We start from the raw sequence: 17,029 nt of genomic DNA, 5'->3' as shown, positions 1-17,029 counted from the left end.
AAGTGGAGTTATATCTTGTGGAAATGTGCAGAAAAACAGACTTTTTCTGCTTTTTTCTTTCGATCACTTGCTCTTATCTTTTACACTTAATTGCCAAGGAACTGATAGCTTCCATCCAGCTGTTGTGGCTGCCCCACTGCTATAATTATAACACTATCTGTACTTCATTTTAGTCTCTCCTTATGGTCCTTCCCCAAGATGCAACTAAAGTTATGTAGTTAGTGATTCTTTGAGATAAAAAGAGCCTACTACAGAGTGGATTTTTTCATGAAAATACTAGATTTCACTAGCTGCAAATGTTAAACCAATTTGAACATCTTCCAGAGTTGGAGAGACTAAAAGAAGGTGACATTTCTTGCTGGTGCCTATAGTGTGTCTTTCCCAAACTGTTAAAATTGAAAGTTTCACTGTGTAAGTCAAAGCCAGCCACTCATGAGTAATGATCACTTTTTGCCATTAGCAGCTAAAGTCTCTTCCTAAGGTGTTTGGAAAAGTTACTGTCAGGCATCACAATTCTGTAATGCAATTTATCCATGCAAGTGTATGGAGAGGAAAAATGCACTTTGATTCTGAAGTATTGGGAAGGGTGGGAGGCAGTATTTTCTTTCTCCTTAAGAAAGAAATGGATTTCTTATGCAGTGTTTGGAACATCTGTTTCTGATAACTCTAGTTTGAACCTAGATCTTTATAAAAAGTTCTCTTCCAGGGTTTGTTTTATTCTGTCTTTACTGGAAATAATAATTAAATTAAGGTGTGTTTTTTCAGAAGTAAATTTAAAAATACTGGTGTTACTGCACATTAAAAATTAAAAGTTATAATTTGGAAACTCACATCACTTTCACTCTTGTGTAAAGGTTAACATCATATGCAGTTCACTCTGGCAAGTGTTAACCAAACAGGCCACAGCAGTGGTTCAGATTTTCTAGACCAAAATAGGTATTGAATGAATTTAGTGGATCATGCATGATCCATTATGCACTTGACCAATCAGTTTTAATGCTCACCTGTGAAAGTAATTTGATGAGTAGCAAACCTAATAGCTTGTTTTATCTCCCCTTAATCTCCATCCCACTCGCTTAGAGGATGCTCAGGATGCCTCAAAAATACATAATAATGATATAAATAGACCATTAAATTCTGTTTGAGAAGACACAGAAGATGAGAAACTAAAAGAGGAAAGGAAACACAACATTAATGGAAGTCAAGAACTGAATAATTTTTCTATTGTCTTTTCTACAGAATAAAAAAAAAAAAAGAAGACAGGTCTTATTAGTTGTATTTGAATATAGGATGGGGAAGAGCTGAGAAATGGATCACTCTCAGGCACATTTAGGTATTATTGTACGATTTATTATGAGCACTCTGAAAGCCGCATTAGTTCTGGAAATATTAATCTAGCGAGGGCTGTACTTTGTTCTGATTAAACCTGTTCTTTGTTCCTGTTCTGATAAAGGCGTAACTGAACTCTTTAAGTTATTAGTTGTTATTTTGAATGTATTTAATCTTGGTTAGGCGTGGAGATTTAGTATGCCTTCAAATACTTAAAAAAAAGTTAGTAGCTAACTTCGGAGTTTTCTCTTGTTCTCTTGCTTCTGAGCAGTAAAGAGGCAGAATGTTATGCAGGTAATTGCACTAGACTGAATGGATTGCCCTGGGATACTGGAAAAGGTCTAAGTCTATTGCAAGGCAAGATGATTGCGATGAATAGAAAACAGAGAGCCTGTCAAGGGATTAAATCAGTTAGTGAATGGAAATGACTCTGATATATGAATGGATGTCTGTATTAGATCAGTTGGTGGAAAACATTGTTATACTCTGGGACAAGGATAAACACTTCAATAAAATACAGGATAGCTGTTTTAGTTGAGTTAAACTATGATTTTCTAGTCAAGCAATCATCTTCCTGTGATGACTGCAGATTTTCATTTGTGTACTTGCTTTTTGGCTTTACTTGAAGAGAAATACAGTGGTCCTCATCTCTACTGGCAGACAAAGTGACATGATATGTACTCTGCAGTAATAACCATACAGTACCTTTAGTGTATATGTTAGTACTGCAAATTTGCTACTAAAATAAAAGCATTAAAGATAAAAGTCATTTTGTTAGGCTGCCTTTGTCACAAATAGCTTTAGTTACAATGAAAATTGCCAGGTTTAGAATGCTTTTTCTATTTGCATTATTTCTTGATGTAGTTTACCAATCAGTGTAACATAAAATATTCTTGTTTTACAGTTAAACTCTAGTTATTTTCCTTTTCCCTGTAATTTATGGTAGTTGAAAGTTGCTATAGTAGAATTACATTCTATAGCTTGATACAAGACCAATTCAGTTTTCATAAATGATAATGAAAATTGCATGGCATACAAAACATGCCATGCAAAATAGTCAATAATACAAGAATATGACAGTTTATACAGTTCCTTGCAGCTGAAATAAACTGTCCTCTGCTAGCATGTCAGTTTGAAAAAAAAAAATCATGCACCTTCTAAAAACTGAAGTCGGTGAGATTTGTTTGAATCTCAGAGTAAAATTTGTCCCTAAGGCATCAGACATTTTTACAGAAAGACAAACCTCCATGCCTTTATGCTCCTAACACTGAGGACTTCTATCAGGTAGGCAAATAAAATGTGAGTCCAATTTCAGTTTTCCTTTGTCCTTCATCCTGCCACAGGAAGATTTTCTTCACCTGTTAGTAACATTACCTCATTGATCAAAATATAAACTCTAGGAAATTGCAGCTTTTTGTATGTCATGTACTGTAGAGTGCTGGATCAGCTCTCGTCCCAATGAAATTTCTATCCCTATTTTAATATTTAATTTATTTAAAAAAAAAAGGCTAAAGTGCTTTAAAGTATGTATTAAAAATGTTCACATATCTCATTAGATCTGACATTTGTAAATACTTTTAAACCGCTTATATTCCACATCCTACGTTCCCCTGTTCTGGGGAAAGGCACACAACAGTCATAAGACCACTGTATAAGATATGTCATAAGACAAAATGAAGGAAGACATTTCGTAAACTGATGCAGTAGCTGCATGAACAGGGACTTCTCTTTATCTCAGGATTCATCTTAGTTGTTCGTATTTGAGGCAGTGATAATCTGTGAGATACTGCAAAGGGGCACATAGCAGCTGTCCATCAGTGAATGCTGGCTGCTACACTCTTAGGTTACAGTTGTCCCCTTTTTCTGACAGTCTTGGCTGTATTTTGAAGGAAGTATGGAGAAATGGAAATGCTGTTACATTTTGTAATGCTGTTCCATGCTGTAGTGTCCCAGTTTTCCATAGGTACCTGTTTGCTGTTCTTCGCATGTGTATTTTCATCAAGGTTTCTGATATCAGTATTTCATTACAGGCTTCCTGCTGCACAGGAGAACTTGATTCACTGTTATTTGCTGTAGCTTTTATTTTCCTTTTGTTGCGTGGCTGTTTTCACCTTTCATGTTTTCACCTTTCACCATCAAGTCAATGAGTTGGGCAGCTTACCACAAGTGATCCTTTTCAAACTCCCTTTTAGTATCCCCTGTTTATTTTTAGTGCTGCTAGATTAAAAGGTTCTGTAACTATGTTTGTTCAGAGGCTGTTTCAGGGATGCTAATTACTTTGATAACAGGTGGGAATTCCCATGGGATTTTTCCAAATGTTATTTCTGTTTCTTGTTTCTTTATGAAAGTAAAAAGTGTTGCCTATAGAAATACAGACATTGATCTATAGCTATGGAGAATAGTAAAAAACCTGAAGTTTATGTGATTGCCAGTTTCTATACAGCATTTAGTGGAGAACACAAATTTTCTTTTTGGTATTATTTGGGAGACTGCAATGCAGCAGAACATTATGCTACAGAAAGCTCTATTATGTCATATGAATAGACAGACACATTGTCAAGAGTTTTTTTGACCCATTTAGATGTATGTGGAAAGTACTTCAAATAACTAAGTAGAACCAGCTAAGGAAGCAGTAGAAATGAATAATAGTGCAGTATAGTAAACATAAAATGGGCTAATTATAGTCTGAAATCAAATATTGTAGATGGATTTCCAAATTTTTAGTGTGCAGCTGTTCATTCTGGCTCTAGAAGAGAACAGGAATTGCAGTCTACAACAGAAGGAAGCTTGTTGTGCAGAGGATCCAATACTGTATCTTTTGTGATCCCAACTGGAAATGACATTGTAAAGATAATGCAATATGGATTCAGCCAGATTTACTGGAGTATATTTGTGGACCTCATCAGCTTTTTTCTCTTTAGCTCTTCTCTTTCTTCTTCTCTTTGCCTTAGTTCTTGTCTCCCGCAATATTTTGTGAATATATATTATAGGTCATCTTTTTGAGTAATTGTCAGTGTGGTTAACCCTTTCACTTTGTTACAGACTCTAAAGTGAGGCCCCCAAACCTCAATGCTCAGCAAATAGACGTCTCTCATCTCAACAAAAGACAGGACAGTGATCTCATAGCTTATCAAGTGTGAGACTGAAATTCTGGCTTAATTCTTCAGGAAACTTCCTGTATGATTTTGTTGAACTTCTTTGTTTCTCCATTCCTCAACAATCCATTAGGAAAATGTCTGTAATAAATTTCTGTACCTGTAAGTGTAAGAAAGTTGTTCAGATCTGCTCATGAACTGTTTAGATATAATGGTAAAAGTATCCTGAGACTCTGTAAAAAGAAGAAATATGACAAGGTCTGGACTTTTGTGTGTCCTTCCTTAATTTAATTCTCAGGTACGTTCTTTAGCCTATTTGGAATAATCAGTTCAAACCCAAAGATTTCCTGGCTTTCCTCATGAGGAGTATGAAAAAGAGGAAGTTGTTAATTTTCATGCACCTTTGTAAAGTTAAGACAAAGTTTTAAAAAAACAAAACCCATCTCATTATTATATAATTCTGAAGCATTGTAAATCAGAGTACTGACTGGTATTAACTCCACAATATGCATTAAATTCTTCTAAGTTCCCTCTGTTTTTTGTAAAAATGGCACTTATGAAGGATCTAAACAGAATTCGTTTGCTTTGTAGGTGGTGGACTGTGCTTGGGACGAACTGGTCAAGATCTATACTCCATCATGTCTGGCAGTTCCTGTTTAGAGGAAAAGTGATGATCTCACACACCAGGAACCTTTCTCTCTTTCAGACTTGTGCTAAAGTGTCAACTGTATCACTAATCTTAGTGTCTCTTTTTAAGTAAAACTGCTTGAATGGAGTGTTGTGCACTTAAACATGTGGAGATTTTAGGGCTTGGTTTACTGTACGGGTAGTACTTGAACTAGCAAAATGTTCAACAGCCACTGAATGGCTGAAGAGTGGCCATAGCAGGATATGAGTGGTGTCTTTAGAGTCAAATCACCAATGCAGTTTTGTGATCTGTCTGGCTAATGATGAGAGCAGAGGCCTGAATCTTCTTGTTCGTTACAAAGAATAAAAGTAACTGGCAGTGTATTTTGATAATGTCACTGTAGAAAAGAAAAGAAAGGGGGAAAAAAAGAAAAGAAAATAAAGGCTTTTTTCACTGTAAAGTTTGTATCACTCAGATGCATTTATATGTTTTGCTGTGACTCATGTTGCATTATTTTCTTTTGCAATATGATGAATATTCTTGATTGACAGTAAATGTCGTAGTTTATAGCCAGCTGATTCATTTGACCTTTCTGATTGCTGCTTCAAAAAGATGATAAAGATTATTTTCATATTTTTTTTCTGTTAGATCTTCTTGAGTAAAACGGTTGATGAAGTTATTTAGAAAGATACTCCGATAATAGAGAAAATGCTTAGGAAAAAAATGAAATATATACAAAACTAATTGGATGACAGTCCTCAAGATTTTGAGATAGGGCAGCCATCTCTTCTATTAGACTTGTCTTTTATTTTCATTTAGGAAGTTTTTCCAAGAAGTAGAAGAGGAATGTGACCATATATTCAGTGTTTCTGGACCGCTGACAGCTCAGCCAAAGGGAGAGCTGATGTCCAGACCAACTGAACCTATATATATATATATATGCGCAGATTAACTACATGACATAAACATAGCAGATCCAGCGTGGCCAAACTATTACACATATTATAATATACCCAACATGTTATAGGTACGTTGAATACTTCGCATTCCTGGTTTGAGTTCTCAGCCCACATGCTGGTATTTTCATCTAAGTTTTCTCAGGCAAATAGAGATGTTCAGTTGTTACGCTTCCCCAGTCACCTTTGAATAGTCTTTTAGGATACAACTGTGGTAGTACTGCAGTGCTCATTGGTATATGTTAGGCTTCTCTCTTGGTTTACTGCTAGCCTTTTTTTTTTTTTTTTACCTTCTTAAAGCCGTCTCCCTTCTGCTGTTAACCCACGTCAACTATCATTACCATCAAAAGACTCTTTGCAGGTCAGGTCTTTGCAGATCTTTGGTCAGGTTTTCATAGTCTGCTGTTAATGAATGCTGTACACTTCTGGGTTGCACCACTCATAGATCAAGCAATAGCAGACACTTCCAGATCTGCTGGATGCTTTGAGGCAATGAAAGGAAGAATTCAGCTGAGCTAAGACCTGAAGTTGCAGGGAAAGAATGATTCTTCTATCTTGGGGAAGGAGCTGGGGAACTGGCAGGTATCCACAGGGAGACATTCATGTATTGATTTGATGTATAGGACAGGACAGGGAGAAACTTTCTTCTACAACAGATAATTTGGATCCCAATAGGATCTTGTATTTTTCTGAGTCAGTACAAACTGCCCCCAAAATACCATCTTTTTGAGCTGAATTAATAACAAAAAGTTGATTTTCTTTTTTTTTGTAACATTGTGCTGCACCAAATCCCCAACATTTACTGCACTTTAATTCTTTGTGCTGAGGAATAATGCAGCAATAAAGCTGTGCTGCATGCAGCTTTCAGCAGTACCATGGGCCATAAAATCTAATTTCAGGCATTAAAATTGATTATTTCAACTTCAATAGTTACTCCACTCTTCTGTTTTATCTCACTTTTCTGCTTTGACTTCAGCTTACTTGTCAAACTGGAACATTTTGGTGGTGGGTGTGTATTTTATATGCATGTTTCTGGGGGGACAGAGGGAGTGGGATATTCCAGAATGCTGCCATAGCATAGTTGTAAGGGAAAATTTAGAAAACCTAGTGCAGGGGAAAAAATAATGGAATTCTGAACATGCACACTTAGCACATAGATTAAACCTTTCCTCAACTGCCTTCTCTCCCCTCATGTCTAGTTAGCTTCAGTGCTGAGGGTTGCTGCATCCAGATTTAATTCTCTTGAAAGATGAGCACGTCCAGAAGATGCACACAGTAAATAAAAACTGTGGCCTTTAGTCTTCCTGTGTGGTCTTTGAATGGAGAGAATGCGCTGTAACATTTCTGCACTGTAAAAGAAAAAAACCAATCTGGCAATAGTTATTGCTGATTCTTAATTCTCAGGGAATATTTGCTATAGTTGTTTTAAAGAAATAATTTTTATTTTATGACCAAAATATTAGCTTCCAATCTTTTTTTTTTTTTGTCTACTGAAACATTGTTTAATGACAACAATCTAAAAGATGTAACATGTTCTACTTTTAAACTTGCTCCTGTGGAAGATTTTGGTTTTTTGGAGTCTGTGGGTTTCTCTTTGGTTCAAGAAATATACTGATTAACCAAGTTCTTAAAGAGTGGATTAAAGAGTGGATTTGTTGTTCTATAATGCTATTAAATTAATTGCACACAGTATCTTTGGCTATACTCTTGTGTTCACTTCCCCAATTAAGAAATGTCAATCAAAAAGTAAATGCGGAGAAAGATACTGAAAGTATCTTGTAAGTAGAGCACTGTAATCATGGTTTATCTCTTGTATGAATACTGGGTGATGGTCACATTTTTCCTCTGTACTTCTAGGGACCATACTTTATGCAACTTTTCCCAGCTGTATGTCCCATCAGGTCTGCCTTTTGACAAAGGAAAGCTATCTTAAATGATTCTTTGTGTCTGCTTGTGCAGAGTATGTGACAGTGAAGAAGTGATCTCTTTCTTCTAGCCAAGTACAGTGCTGGCCTCAGATTTTGCTGCATAAGCACGAGTGTACTAACACCTTTCAGTAGTACTGCTCAGCTTTGAATGTGCTCGGGGTTGTGGGATAGGGAATGGATACAACTCTGCACAATGCTTCCCCAGGAGACCTCATGGTCAAAGCAAATTGTCCATTAAACATTTTGTATAGATCTTTACCATTTTCATCCAAGAAGCCGTTTTAAAAAACCCTCTGCCCTTAGGAAGACACCAGTTTGCTCCAGACATTTTTTTTCTTCTCACTCATTGTACTTAGGTGAAATGCAAAACTGACCATAATTTCCATTAAAGGATTAGAGTTAAGGCACCATAATCATCTCTTTAGGATAAAGAACCACAGAGCTATTCATGACTATGATCTGTGCCCCACTGCTAGGCCAAAGTTGTGTAAAAGAGTCAACTTACGAAGTAAGTACCCATTGTTCTCTGGGCACCAGAACAGTTAGTGTAGGGGAAGTACCTTCACTGCAGTGTCACATCAAATGATGTTTCTCTGTTGCTTTATCCAATTCCTTCCCACTGAAGTGCAGGAAAAGACATTTTTTCTGACTCTGGAGTGGTGGAGAGGCCATGGGAGACTAGTACTGATTCTGGCCTGAATCCGTGTTGAAAGGGGATGGTTCGGCAAGGGACAACAGCTTCCCCTCCACCTCCCTTTGCTATCTATACACAAGACTAATATTAGCAATACCATGAGAGATGTTGCAAGAGATGCTGCCCTTGCAACACAGATGAGTACCAAAAGTGGTACTTGGACACTTGAGTTTCCAAATTCAGCATTGATGCAGCCTCACCTTGAGTACTCTATGCAGTTCTGGGCACCACAATGTAAGAAGGATGTGAAGGTCCTTGAATGTGTCCAGAAGAGGACTGCAAAGCTGGTGAAAGGGTTGGAAGGCATATCCTGTGAGGAGAGGCTGAGGACTTTGGGCATGTCTGGTTTGGAGAAAAGGAGACTGAGGCGTGACCTCATCACTCTCTGCCACTTCCTGAGGAGGGCAAGTGAGAGGGAGGTGCTGATCTCTTCTTCTTTGGATACAGTGATAGGATGCATGGGAATGGTTCAAAGACACACCAGAGGAGGTTCAGACTGGACATTAGGAAGCATTTTCTTACCAAAAGGGTAGTCAAACACTGGAACAGGCTTCCTAGAAAAATGTCCCAAGCCTATCAGTGTGCAAGAGGCATTTGGATAATGCCCTTAACAACACGATTTAATTTTTGGTCAGCCCTGAACTGGTCAGGTAGTTGGACTAGATGATCATTCCAGATTCCTTACAAGTGAGATAGTCTGTTAAAATTTTTATGCTTCTGTTTGTTTTTCTGTTTCTGTCAGAGAAGTATGAAGTCCCCAAAGCAGATTCGCAGCCTGATACTCTGCAATGTCAAGAGACTCACTTCTCTAGCAGTAAATTCACTGGGGAGGGGACTGAATTTTTTCTTCCAGAGGTTATGCTTAGGTGGAGTCCAGATTACTAGAGTATTTCCAGAAAGAACAATTAGATATTTTTTCCATCTGCACTCATTTGGCAGAAGGAGCCTTTTTCCTCCCATGTGCAAACACTGTCACGGTGATCCACACGTTCCTTTACATTGTGCTGCATGTGGGCTCAGGGTGAGTCCAAATGGAGGCTGGTGTAAATGTGTTGGCACATTTCTTCAGTGGGTTCTGAAGCCAGACTTGGACTCCAGTACCTATGGTTTCCTTTCCCTCATTACCAATTTTCATCTTCAGACACTCATACTCAATTGTGTACTTTGTTTCATTTTATAAACCTTGCCCTGCCTCCTTTCCCCTGCCTGTACCAGCTCCACTGCTAGTTCTAACCCAGAAAATTTGTAACACATCCTCTTTGGTGTGACTGATCTCTGTGACCACTGAGAGCTCATTACTGTGCCCAGCACTAATCCTGGGCATACACAGCTGCTCCCGGCTCAGACAAAGAGACCAGTGCTGTGGGTCCCGTGTGCTCTTTTTGCCACTCCTCCATACTAGCGTGCTCATTTAGTGCACACTCGCTTGCTTGGCATTCCAAACACCTGCCCTACTCTTGCTGGGAACTGTTGGCATCAGCACCGCTTTCCTGTGATTGCTACAGGTCTTACCTAACACCAAACAAGAGTTTCCAGGGAAATGGCTGGGAAGAAGGACAGCTGGCTTTGGAAGCTGGGGATATCTAGTGAGGTCTGGGAAATGAACTAAGACTGAAATACAGTATTTTTCTGCAGAAAACTCACAGAAAATAGTTATGCCTTTTTAATACTGATGAAATGCATGGGGTGCTTGTGCAAAGTTCTGTACAAGCCCTCAAGAGCTGGCAATCCTTGTCAGGATCTGCCCCAATCTTTTTATGGCAAGTCTTCTGAAAACAAGCTTTGGGTATCAAGTGTGCCATTTTCTCCCAAGCTGGCTCTTCCTAATACTGTTCCCATGAAGAGGCGGGAGGCTGGTTTTGTTTAAAATAAAGAATAATTTTGCTAATGTCATATTCATGGGTGAAAGGCATTCTTACTAGTGAGAGAAACCTAACGTATAATGTTAAAAGAAGGCTCAAGATTATAAGGCAGCTCTGAATAGAAGTATAGTTTTTAATTCCCTTGCATTGCCTGACACTTCTGGAGACTGGTAGAGACAACTGCTTTTGCTTTTCCTCAGAATCGAGGTGGTCTATTGCAGTCTCTTATTAAAACCTTAATCTGGCAAGTCGAGAGAAAGAGTCAGCTTATTTAAACTTTACGATGGTTTAAAACATCAAAGACTTTGTGTGGTTGCCAGTTTTTAGTGACTTCTCAAGGAAAATCCCCCTGCAAGAACCCGGTTCTTCCTGCTTTCTTAGCAGCCGATCCCCTCTCTCCGACGTCCCCTGCCTGAGAAGGGGTTCCCTTGGACAAGCCGGGCGCGGCCGGGACCCCGACGCGGGGAAACGGAGGCTACGGGACGAATGTTGCCGGTATGCTCGATGCATGCTTTTTCCTGGAAGGCCGTATAATTTTGAGGAAAAAGAAGCGGTACCCTCCTGCTTGTGCACGCGGAGGGGAAGCTGCACTGATCTCCCCGCTCCGAGAGACGTGAGGTTTCCGACGGGTCTTCCACGTTATTTTGGGGCCAGAGGCACTCCGCCGCGGAGCTGCGGGCACCCTGCAGTTATCCCCGGGGGGAAAGCACCGCGGTGCCCGCTACCGCTGCACTCCCTCCTACACCCGACCGGGTTCGGGAGGGCTTGCGGGCGGCGGGGGGTCTTTCCCACTCCCACTGAGCCAGGCGTGCTCCGGGAGACACCGCGGGGCGAAGCTGGGGGGACACCGAGGGCGGGGAGGGCGGGATGGAGGACACCGAGAGCGGCGGCGCAGACACCCTGGGGATGGCGGGGGTAGACACGGGGGACGGGAGGGGGCACGTGGAGGAGGGAGGACACGTAGGGGGCGGCGCGGGGGGTGCACGTCGTGGGGGGGTGGCTGCCCTGCCGGGAGCGCGTCCTGCCTCCGCCCGCCCCCCGCCTCCGCTCGGCCCCGTCCCCCCGCGCCGCCGCCGCGGCGGGTGGCCGGGCGGGTGGCCGGGCGGGCGGCAGAACCGCGGGCCCTGGCGGCGGGGCCGTACGCGGGGAGGATGCTCCGGTGGCGGGGCCGGGCGCGGGGCGTCGCGGTGGCGGTGGCGCACGGGCTCTGCTCGGGCTCGCTGAACATCCTGCTGAAGTTCCTGCTGGCCCGCTACCACTTCGCTTTCCTGACGCTGCTGCAGTGCCTCAGCAGCGCGGCGGCGGCGCTGGGGCTGGAGGCGCTGCGGCGGCGGGGGCTGGCGGCGCTGCCGCCCTTCGGGCTCCGCCTGGCGCGCCCCTTCGCCGCCGTGGCTGCCTTGGCCACCCTGCAGTCCACCCTCACCCTCTGGTCCCTGCGCGGCCTCAGCCTCCCCATGTACGTCGTCTTCAAGCGCTGCCTGCCCCTCGTCACCCTCGTCACCGGCGCCCTGGTGCTCCGCGACGGCATGCCCTCGCCCGGCGTCCTCGTCGCAGTCCTCATCACCACCTGCGGCGCCGCCCTGGCCGGTGAGTGCGACCGCGGCCGCGACCGCACCGAGGGGGACGGGGCGGACCGGGATGCGGCGAGACGGGGCGAGCGGCCGGGCCGTGGAGCGCCCCGACGGGGCCGCCGCCTCTGCAGCGGCAGCCACGGCCGCTCCGGCTCGGGTTTGGGTCGGGACGAGGAGGACGGCGGGGGGAAAGACGTGAGGATACGGGTGGTGTGCAGTCCGGGGGGGACAGCTGCGACCCCACGGGGGCAGGTGCAGCCTTGCAGGGATGGATGATTGGTACATTCTTGCAGGGCTCGGTGCATGTGGAGATAGGTGCATCCTTATGGGGGTCGGTGTAAACCTGTGGTTCCTTTCTAGGGAAGGTGCAACCTTATGGAGGGATGTGTAGTCTTATGGGAAGTGGGTACACCTACAGGGCTAGATGTAATGTTCTGGGGGCAACTACAAGCCCATGGGGGCAACTGCAGCTCTACTGCAGTAAGTGCAGTCTTACAGGGGTAGATGCAAGCTTAGGGGTCAGCTGCAACCCTCTGAGGCCAGGAGGACCCATGTTGCTTTCCAGCCGAGGTGTAGGTGGGCTAGGAAGCAAAGCTGGCACTCTGTGGCCTGGCAGCGCTCCTGAGGGCTGTCCCAGGGAACAGAGCACACGCACAATGAATAGTTTAATATGCAAAGAGGTCAGATGGGGCTCAGAAGGGAAGGTCTCGCTTCAGGGACCCCACAGGGGTCTGTTGCTAGAGGGTGCAGAATGGCCAGTGAGTTGGAGGGCAGGCAACCTGGCCAGCCAGAGCTGGCAAGTGTCTGCGCTGGCAAGAGGACGTTCAGGGTTGCTGTGTGTATGTGCGGTTTCAGCTACAAATCTCCCACAGTGTCTTCACAAAAGGGAGAAAACAATCTGATTTTGACTGTGGGATTTAGGGGGGGCATGAAAGACATTCAGTAGGTTTGCAGCTTGAAAAAAAAGAAAATGAGATATCTGCTGAGAGGCAAGTGTGTCCAGCCTTGGGACAAGCATGACAAGTCCTAGGAGTTATGGAAAGTGCAATGATGTCTATTTCCTAAATATTCCTCTAGTCCAAAACAGTGCTCTCTTTCTGTCTCACATGCAAAACGCATGCTTATTTCTCTCTGTGACTCTCCTGACAGGAGCTGGTGACCTGACTGGGGATGCCATGGGCTATGTGACAGGCGTGCTGGCTGTGCTGATACATGCTGCCTACCTGGTGCTCATTCAGAAAACCAGTGTAGACAGTGAATATGGACCCCTGACAGCACAGTACGCCATTGCTGTTTCGGCCACACCTTTTCTCATCATCTGCTCCTTTGCCAGCATGGATTCCATCAATGTCTGGTCCTTCCCAGGGTGGAAGGACCCTGCCATGGTATGCATCTTTATTGCCTGTGTCCTGATTAGCTGTGCCATGAACTTTACCACCCTTCACTGCACTTACATTAACTCAGCTGTGACCACCAGCTTCGTAGGGGTGGTGAAGAGTATAGCCACCATCACGGTAGGCATGGTGGCATTCAATGATGTGGAGCCCACAAGATTATTTATAGCTGGTGTTGTGGTCAATACCTTGGGGTCTGTCATTTACTGCGTGGCCAAGTACCTTGAGACCAGACGGCAGAGCAATTATGAGGACCTGGAGAAAGAAGCTAGAGAAGAGGGGAAAAGGCAGGCTGGGGACCAAGCTCTGTTTGCCATGGAGGCAGTTTCCCAGGGGAAGGGGGCTGAGGAAGCACCAGTGGAAGGATCAGCCACAGGGGACAACCAGAGCGGAGAGGAAGAGAAGGACATCACTGAGAAGTCTGCCAAGGCACCTGTGCTCCAGGGAAAATTCACCATCACACAAGAAGTGAACAGGAGCTCACTGAAAGAAGCCTATCTTGGAGTATGGAGGTTGGTGAGGGGTGCTAATTATATAAAGAAGGATTATTTGATAGAAAATGAAGAGCTACCAAACCCTTAAAAAGCAGGTTTGAAAACTGTTTCTTGAGGACAGACACCTGGTTCTCTGTACAGGGGAAAGGCAGAGCATACATTTTACATCAACGCTTACAAATCCAAATCATGCAGGATGACTTTACCTCATTGTCAAAAAGCAAAAGGTCATAGTTTGCTCATGCTTTGGGCTTGCTTTCAGCTGCTTTCAGTACATCACTTTAGTCCCACCTCAGCTAAGGTGTGGAGTCCTCTGCTGCAGACACAGAGAGAGAGTTGGGTAATGGGAAGTCATGGGGTGCTTGCCCAGCAGCCTGGGCTATGAGGGACATCAGTACCATTGAGTTAGTCGGCAGTGCCAGTGACACAGCAGTGGCCTAGAGCTTAGCTTGTGTCTGGAGCCTTGTGATTTTAACACATTCGGAGGCTCTGTCAATGTGCTTCTATGTCTATATCCATCCAATTATAGGTACTCTATATAAATATATTCCTACAATATAGACTCCTATTAACTGTACTTTTTTGTGCTCCTCTATGTCAATACGATTGCAGCAGAGCTAGAGGTTGTACCAGTTAAGTTATATTGGCATAAAATCACCCTCTTAACTGAAGAATTGAAACTCTCCAGGCTGAGACTTGGACCTGGTTTAAATTGGGTACTTTGTGTCTTCGGTATAAGTACTTTTGACTTGTGGTGGTGTACATGAAAGCAGAACCAGATCTGAACATCTAAGAAGCTTTGATTAGCAAAAGAAGGATGTTTATCTATGAGCTTTAACTACACATAGCATTTGGAATATTAGCTTGACTCAGATAAAAGAGTTTGGAAATGTTATGTGTTGATTGGATTTGAGATGGCTATAAAAAAATTAGGGACAAAGTGTGTGCCTTCTGTCATCCCTCCTTGTACCCTAAAGTCAGGTGAATCAGAGCCTGGGCCGGAACCTAGGAATCCTCTCCATCCATTCTTTCATAAGTAGAGGCTGATAGCAGAACTGGGGACACCAACTCTCCGGAGTTCCCAGGGATGCTTTTGCAGGACAGTGCTTCTATATCCTGGCCGTGTGTTGGTACATGGCTTTGTGCATATGAGCCCTTGCTGTCCCTGTGCTGTGTTGTCCAGTGGAAGGAAGCGTGGACAGGCAGGCGAGAGCTGCAGTGTGCTCCAGCAGATCCCATGGCTGAGCGCTTGTGGGTCAGGATGCTCAGTGTGCTCAGCACCAGGATGTCCATGGCTTTCGTAGAAGCAGCTCCCCAGTGCCCACACTGTCCCTGTGGGCTGTGAGGGACAGAGCTGCCTCTACCCCCAGCCACTCAAGTGCTCCTGTGGAAAGCGTGAAGCAGTCACTTCAGTGAGGCCTCTGGTGAATGTGGTAATATTTTGTCACACGTCTGTTTAACTGAAAGGACCATGGAAACAAATGTTCGAGTGTTTCTTAGCCTGGGGATATCCTTTTGGTAGGTGGAGGTACTTGCGTGAAACCTTTGCTCAGACTAGAGAGAGAAAAGATTGGACACTCAGTATTTCTCATCCCAAAAGGGTGTCATGGCCATTGGGGCCATCTTGACCACAGACTGAAACAAGCTATTATCATCTCCTGAAAAAATGAACCAAGTTTGTTGTTGTTGTATTTAATATTGTTATTGTTGTTGTTAATAATTATTTATTATAATTTATTAAGCCACTGAACTGAAAATCAATTATTCCCACAGCCCTAATTAATCTGTGCCTAGTCCAATGCTCTCTCAAGCTGAGCAGGCAGCATTAGCTCACAGCACATTCAGCACTGGAGTCCAATGTGAGCAATTTGCCCAGCAGGGAATATTTGCAAAACTGCTCTCTGGGGGAGCTTTAGATTCTTGTCAATAAATGCAGGCAGATACATCAGGTGCTGTGACATGATGTTTTCTGAGCCAGTGCAGAAGCTGGCTGACCTGGCATCACCCATGGATTTTGAAAGAGATGTCCATAAAGACATTTAGGCTAAAAGCCTGTAGCTGCTGAGCTGGAGGACAGGGCATGGAGATCTGTACATCACAGGTTGTGTATAGTTTGTGTTTGAGAGTTGAGAGACGTTGGCTGGATGCCAAAATACATTTACTTTCCGTACAAGCTCCATATGGGATGTTTTCAATAAAAGCACTATTTATTGTTTCTAGGCTAATATAATAGGGCTTTTGTTAGTTTTTCAAATGCATCCTAGACTAAAGACACTTGTGCCTATGAATTATAGTTGCTGTTATTACTGGACTCATTATGATATTGAACTGCATTGTAATCATACAGATGGCTGGAGAGAAACCCACGTTTCTAATCTGTCCTCACTGTGCTCAGTGTTTTCTGTCCACAAAAAATGTGGATCTTTTTACCACCTGGATACAAGTCTTAGATCCTGTAGTGCACACTCCCATGTTTGACATGTGCTGTATGAAGCTCTTCCCCTGGACTCCTGTTTCAGGAATTTTTCTCAGGGGGAGTAAATGTTTTGCCACTTACTGTTGTTGAATTATTCTTAGGAATCTGTGGAAATTCAAACAGTTTTGATTATTAAAAAAGCTGCTGTTACAATGTTGTACATTTGCATGTATGATCAAAAATGTGATTATATTGTATTCTGTTTATACATGTAAATTCCCTAAATTAAAATGGGAATTTGGCAAATGCAATCCACTTTTTCAGTAACAGACGCTGTCACACAATAAAATAAAAATACTGCCTCGTGCTGAGGTATTTTAATGGCATCAGCGGAAGACTGCAGAATGAGATGTGGGAATAAAATGCATTGCTTTCCAAAAGCCTTCTGGTTTTCTTATTGTTGCTACTCCAGGGTGCTCATTTTTGGTTCATTTATAGTTATTCTTGTGCCTTTATACCATCCAAGTTTTCTCAACATGTGACCACATGCTATAAATACTGTTATGGACAGAGGGACTAAGAACAGAAAAAAGGAATACAGGAATTTGAAGTGCTGGACCCTCTGTACAGCTTGAAGTTTCTGTGGTTCTCAGCAGTGATTT

The 17,029-nt window shown here is 43.2% G+C and overlaps 2 protein-coding genes across 2 annotated transcripts in view; both read left to right on the top strand.

Moving 5' to 3' along the window:
* Positions 1-7,700, top strand: part of PEX7 (peroxisomal biogenesis factor 7) — a 44,706-nt gene extending 37,006 nt beyond the window's left edge. Inside the window, exon 10 of the mRNA XM_064649424.1 lies at positions 5,016-7,700. Coding sequence (XP_064505494.1) covers positions 5,016-5,084 — 69 coding nt within the window. The 3' untranslated portion in view covers positions 5,085-7,700. The remainder of the gene's footprint in view (positions 1-5,015) is intronic.
* A 3,854-nt stretch (positions 7,701-11,554) lies between these two features.
* Positions 11,555-16,808, top strand: SLC35D3 (solute carrier family 35 member D3). The gene is made up of 2 exons (XM_064649378.1): positions 11,555-12,079; positions 13,213-16,808. The coding sequence occupies exons 1-2, from the start codon at positions 11,644-11,646 to the stop codon at positions 14,037-14,039; spliced, it is 1,263 nt and encodes a 420-aa protein (XP_064505448.1). The 5' UTR covers positions 11,555-11,643; the 3' UTR covers positions 14,040-16,808.
* The last annotated feature ends 221 nt before the right edge of the window (positions 16,809-17,029 follow it).

Source organism: Pseudopipra pipra, chromosome 3 (assembly GCF_036250125.1).
Source record: "Pseudopipra pipra isolate bDixPip1 chromosome 3, bDixPip1.hap1, whole genome shotgun sequence".
NCBI lineage: Eukaryota > Metazoa > Chordata > Aves > Passeriformes > Pipridae > Pseudopipra > Pseudopipra pipra.
The sequence above is the reverse complement of the archived record's forward strand: the minus strand, read 5'-3'. Positions and strand labels throughout refer to the sequence as shown.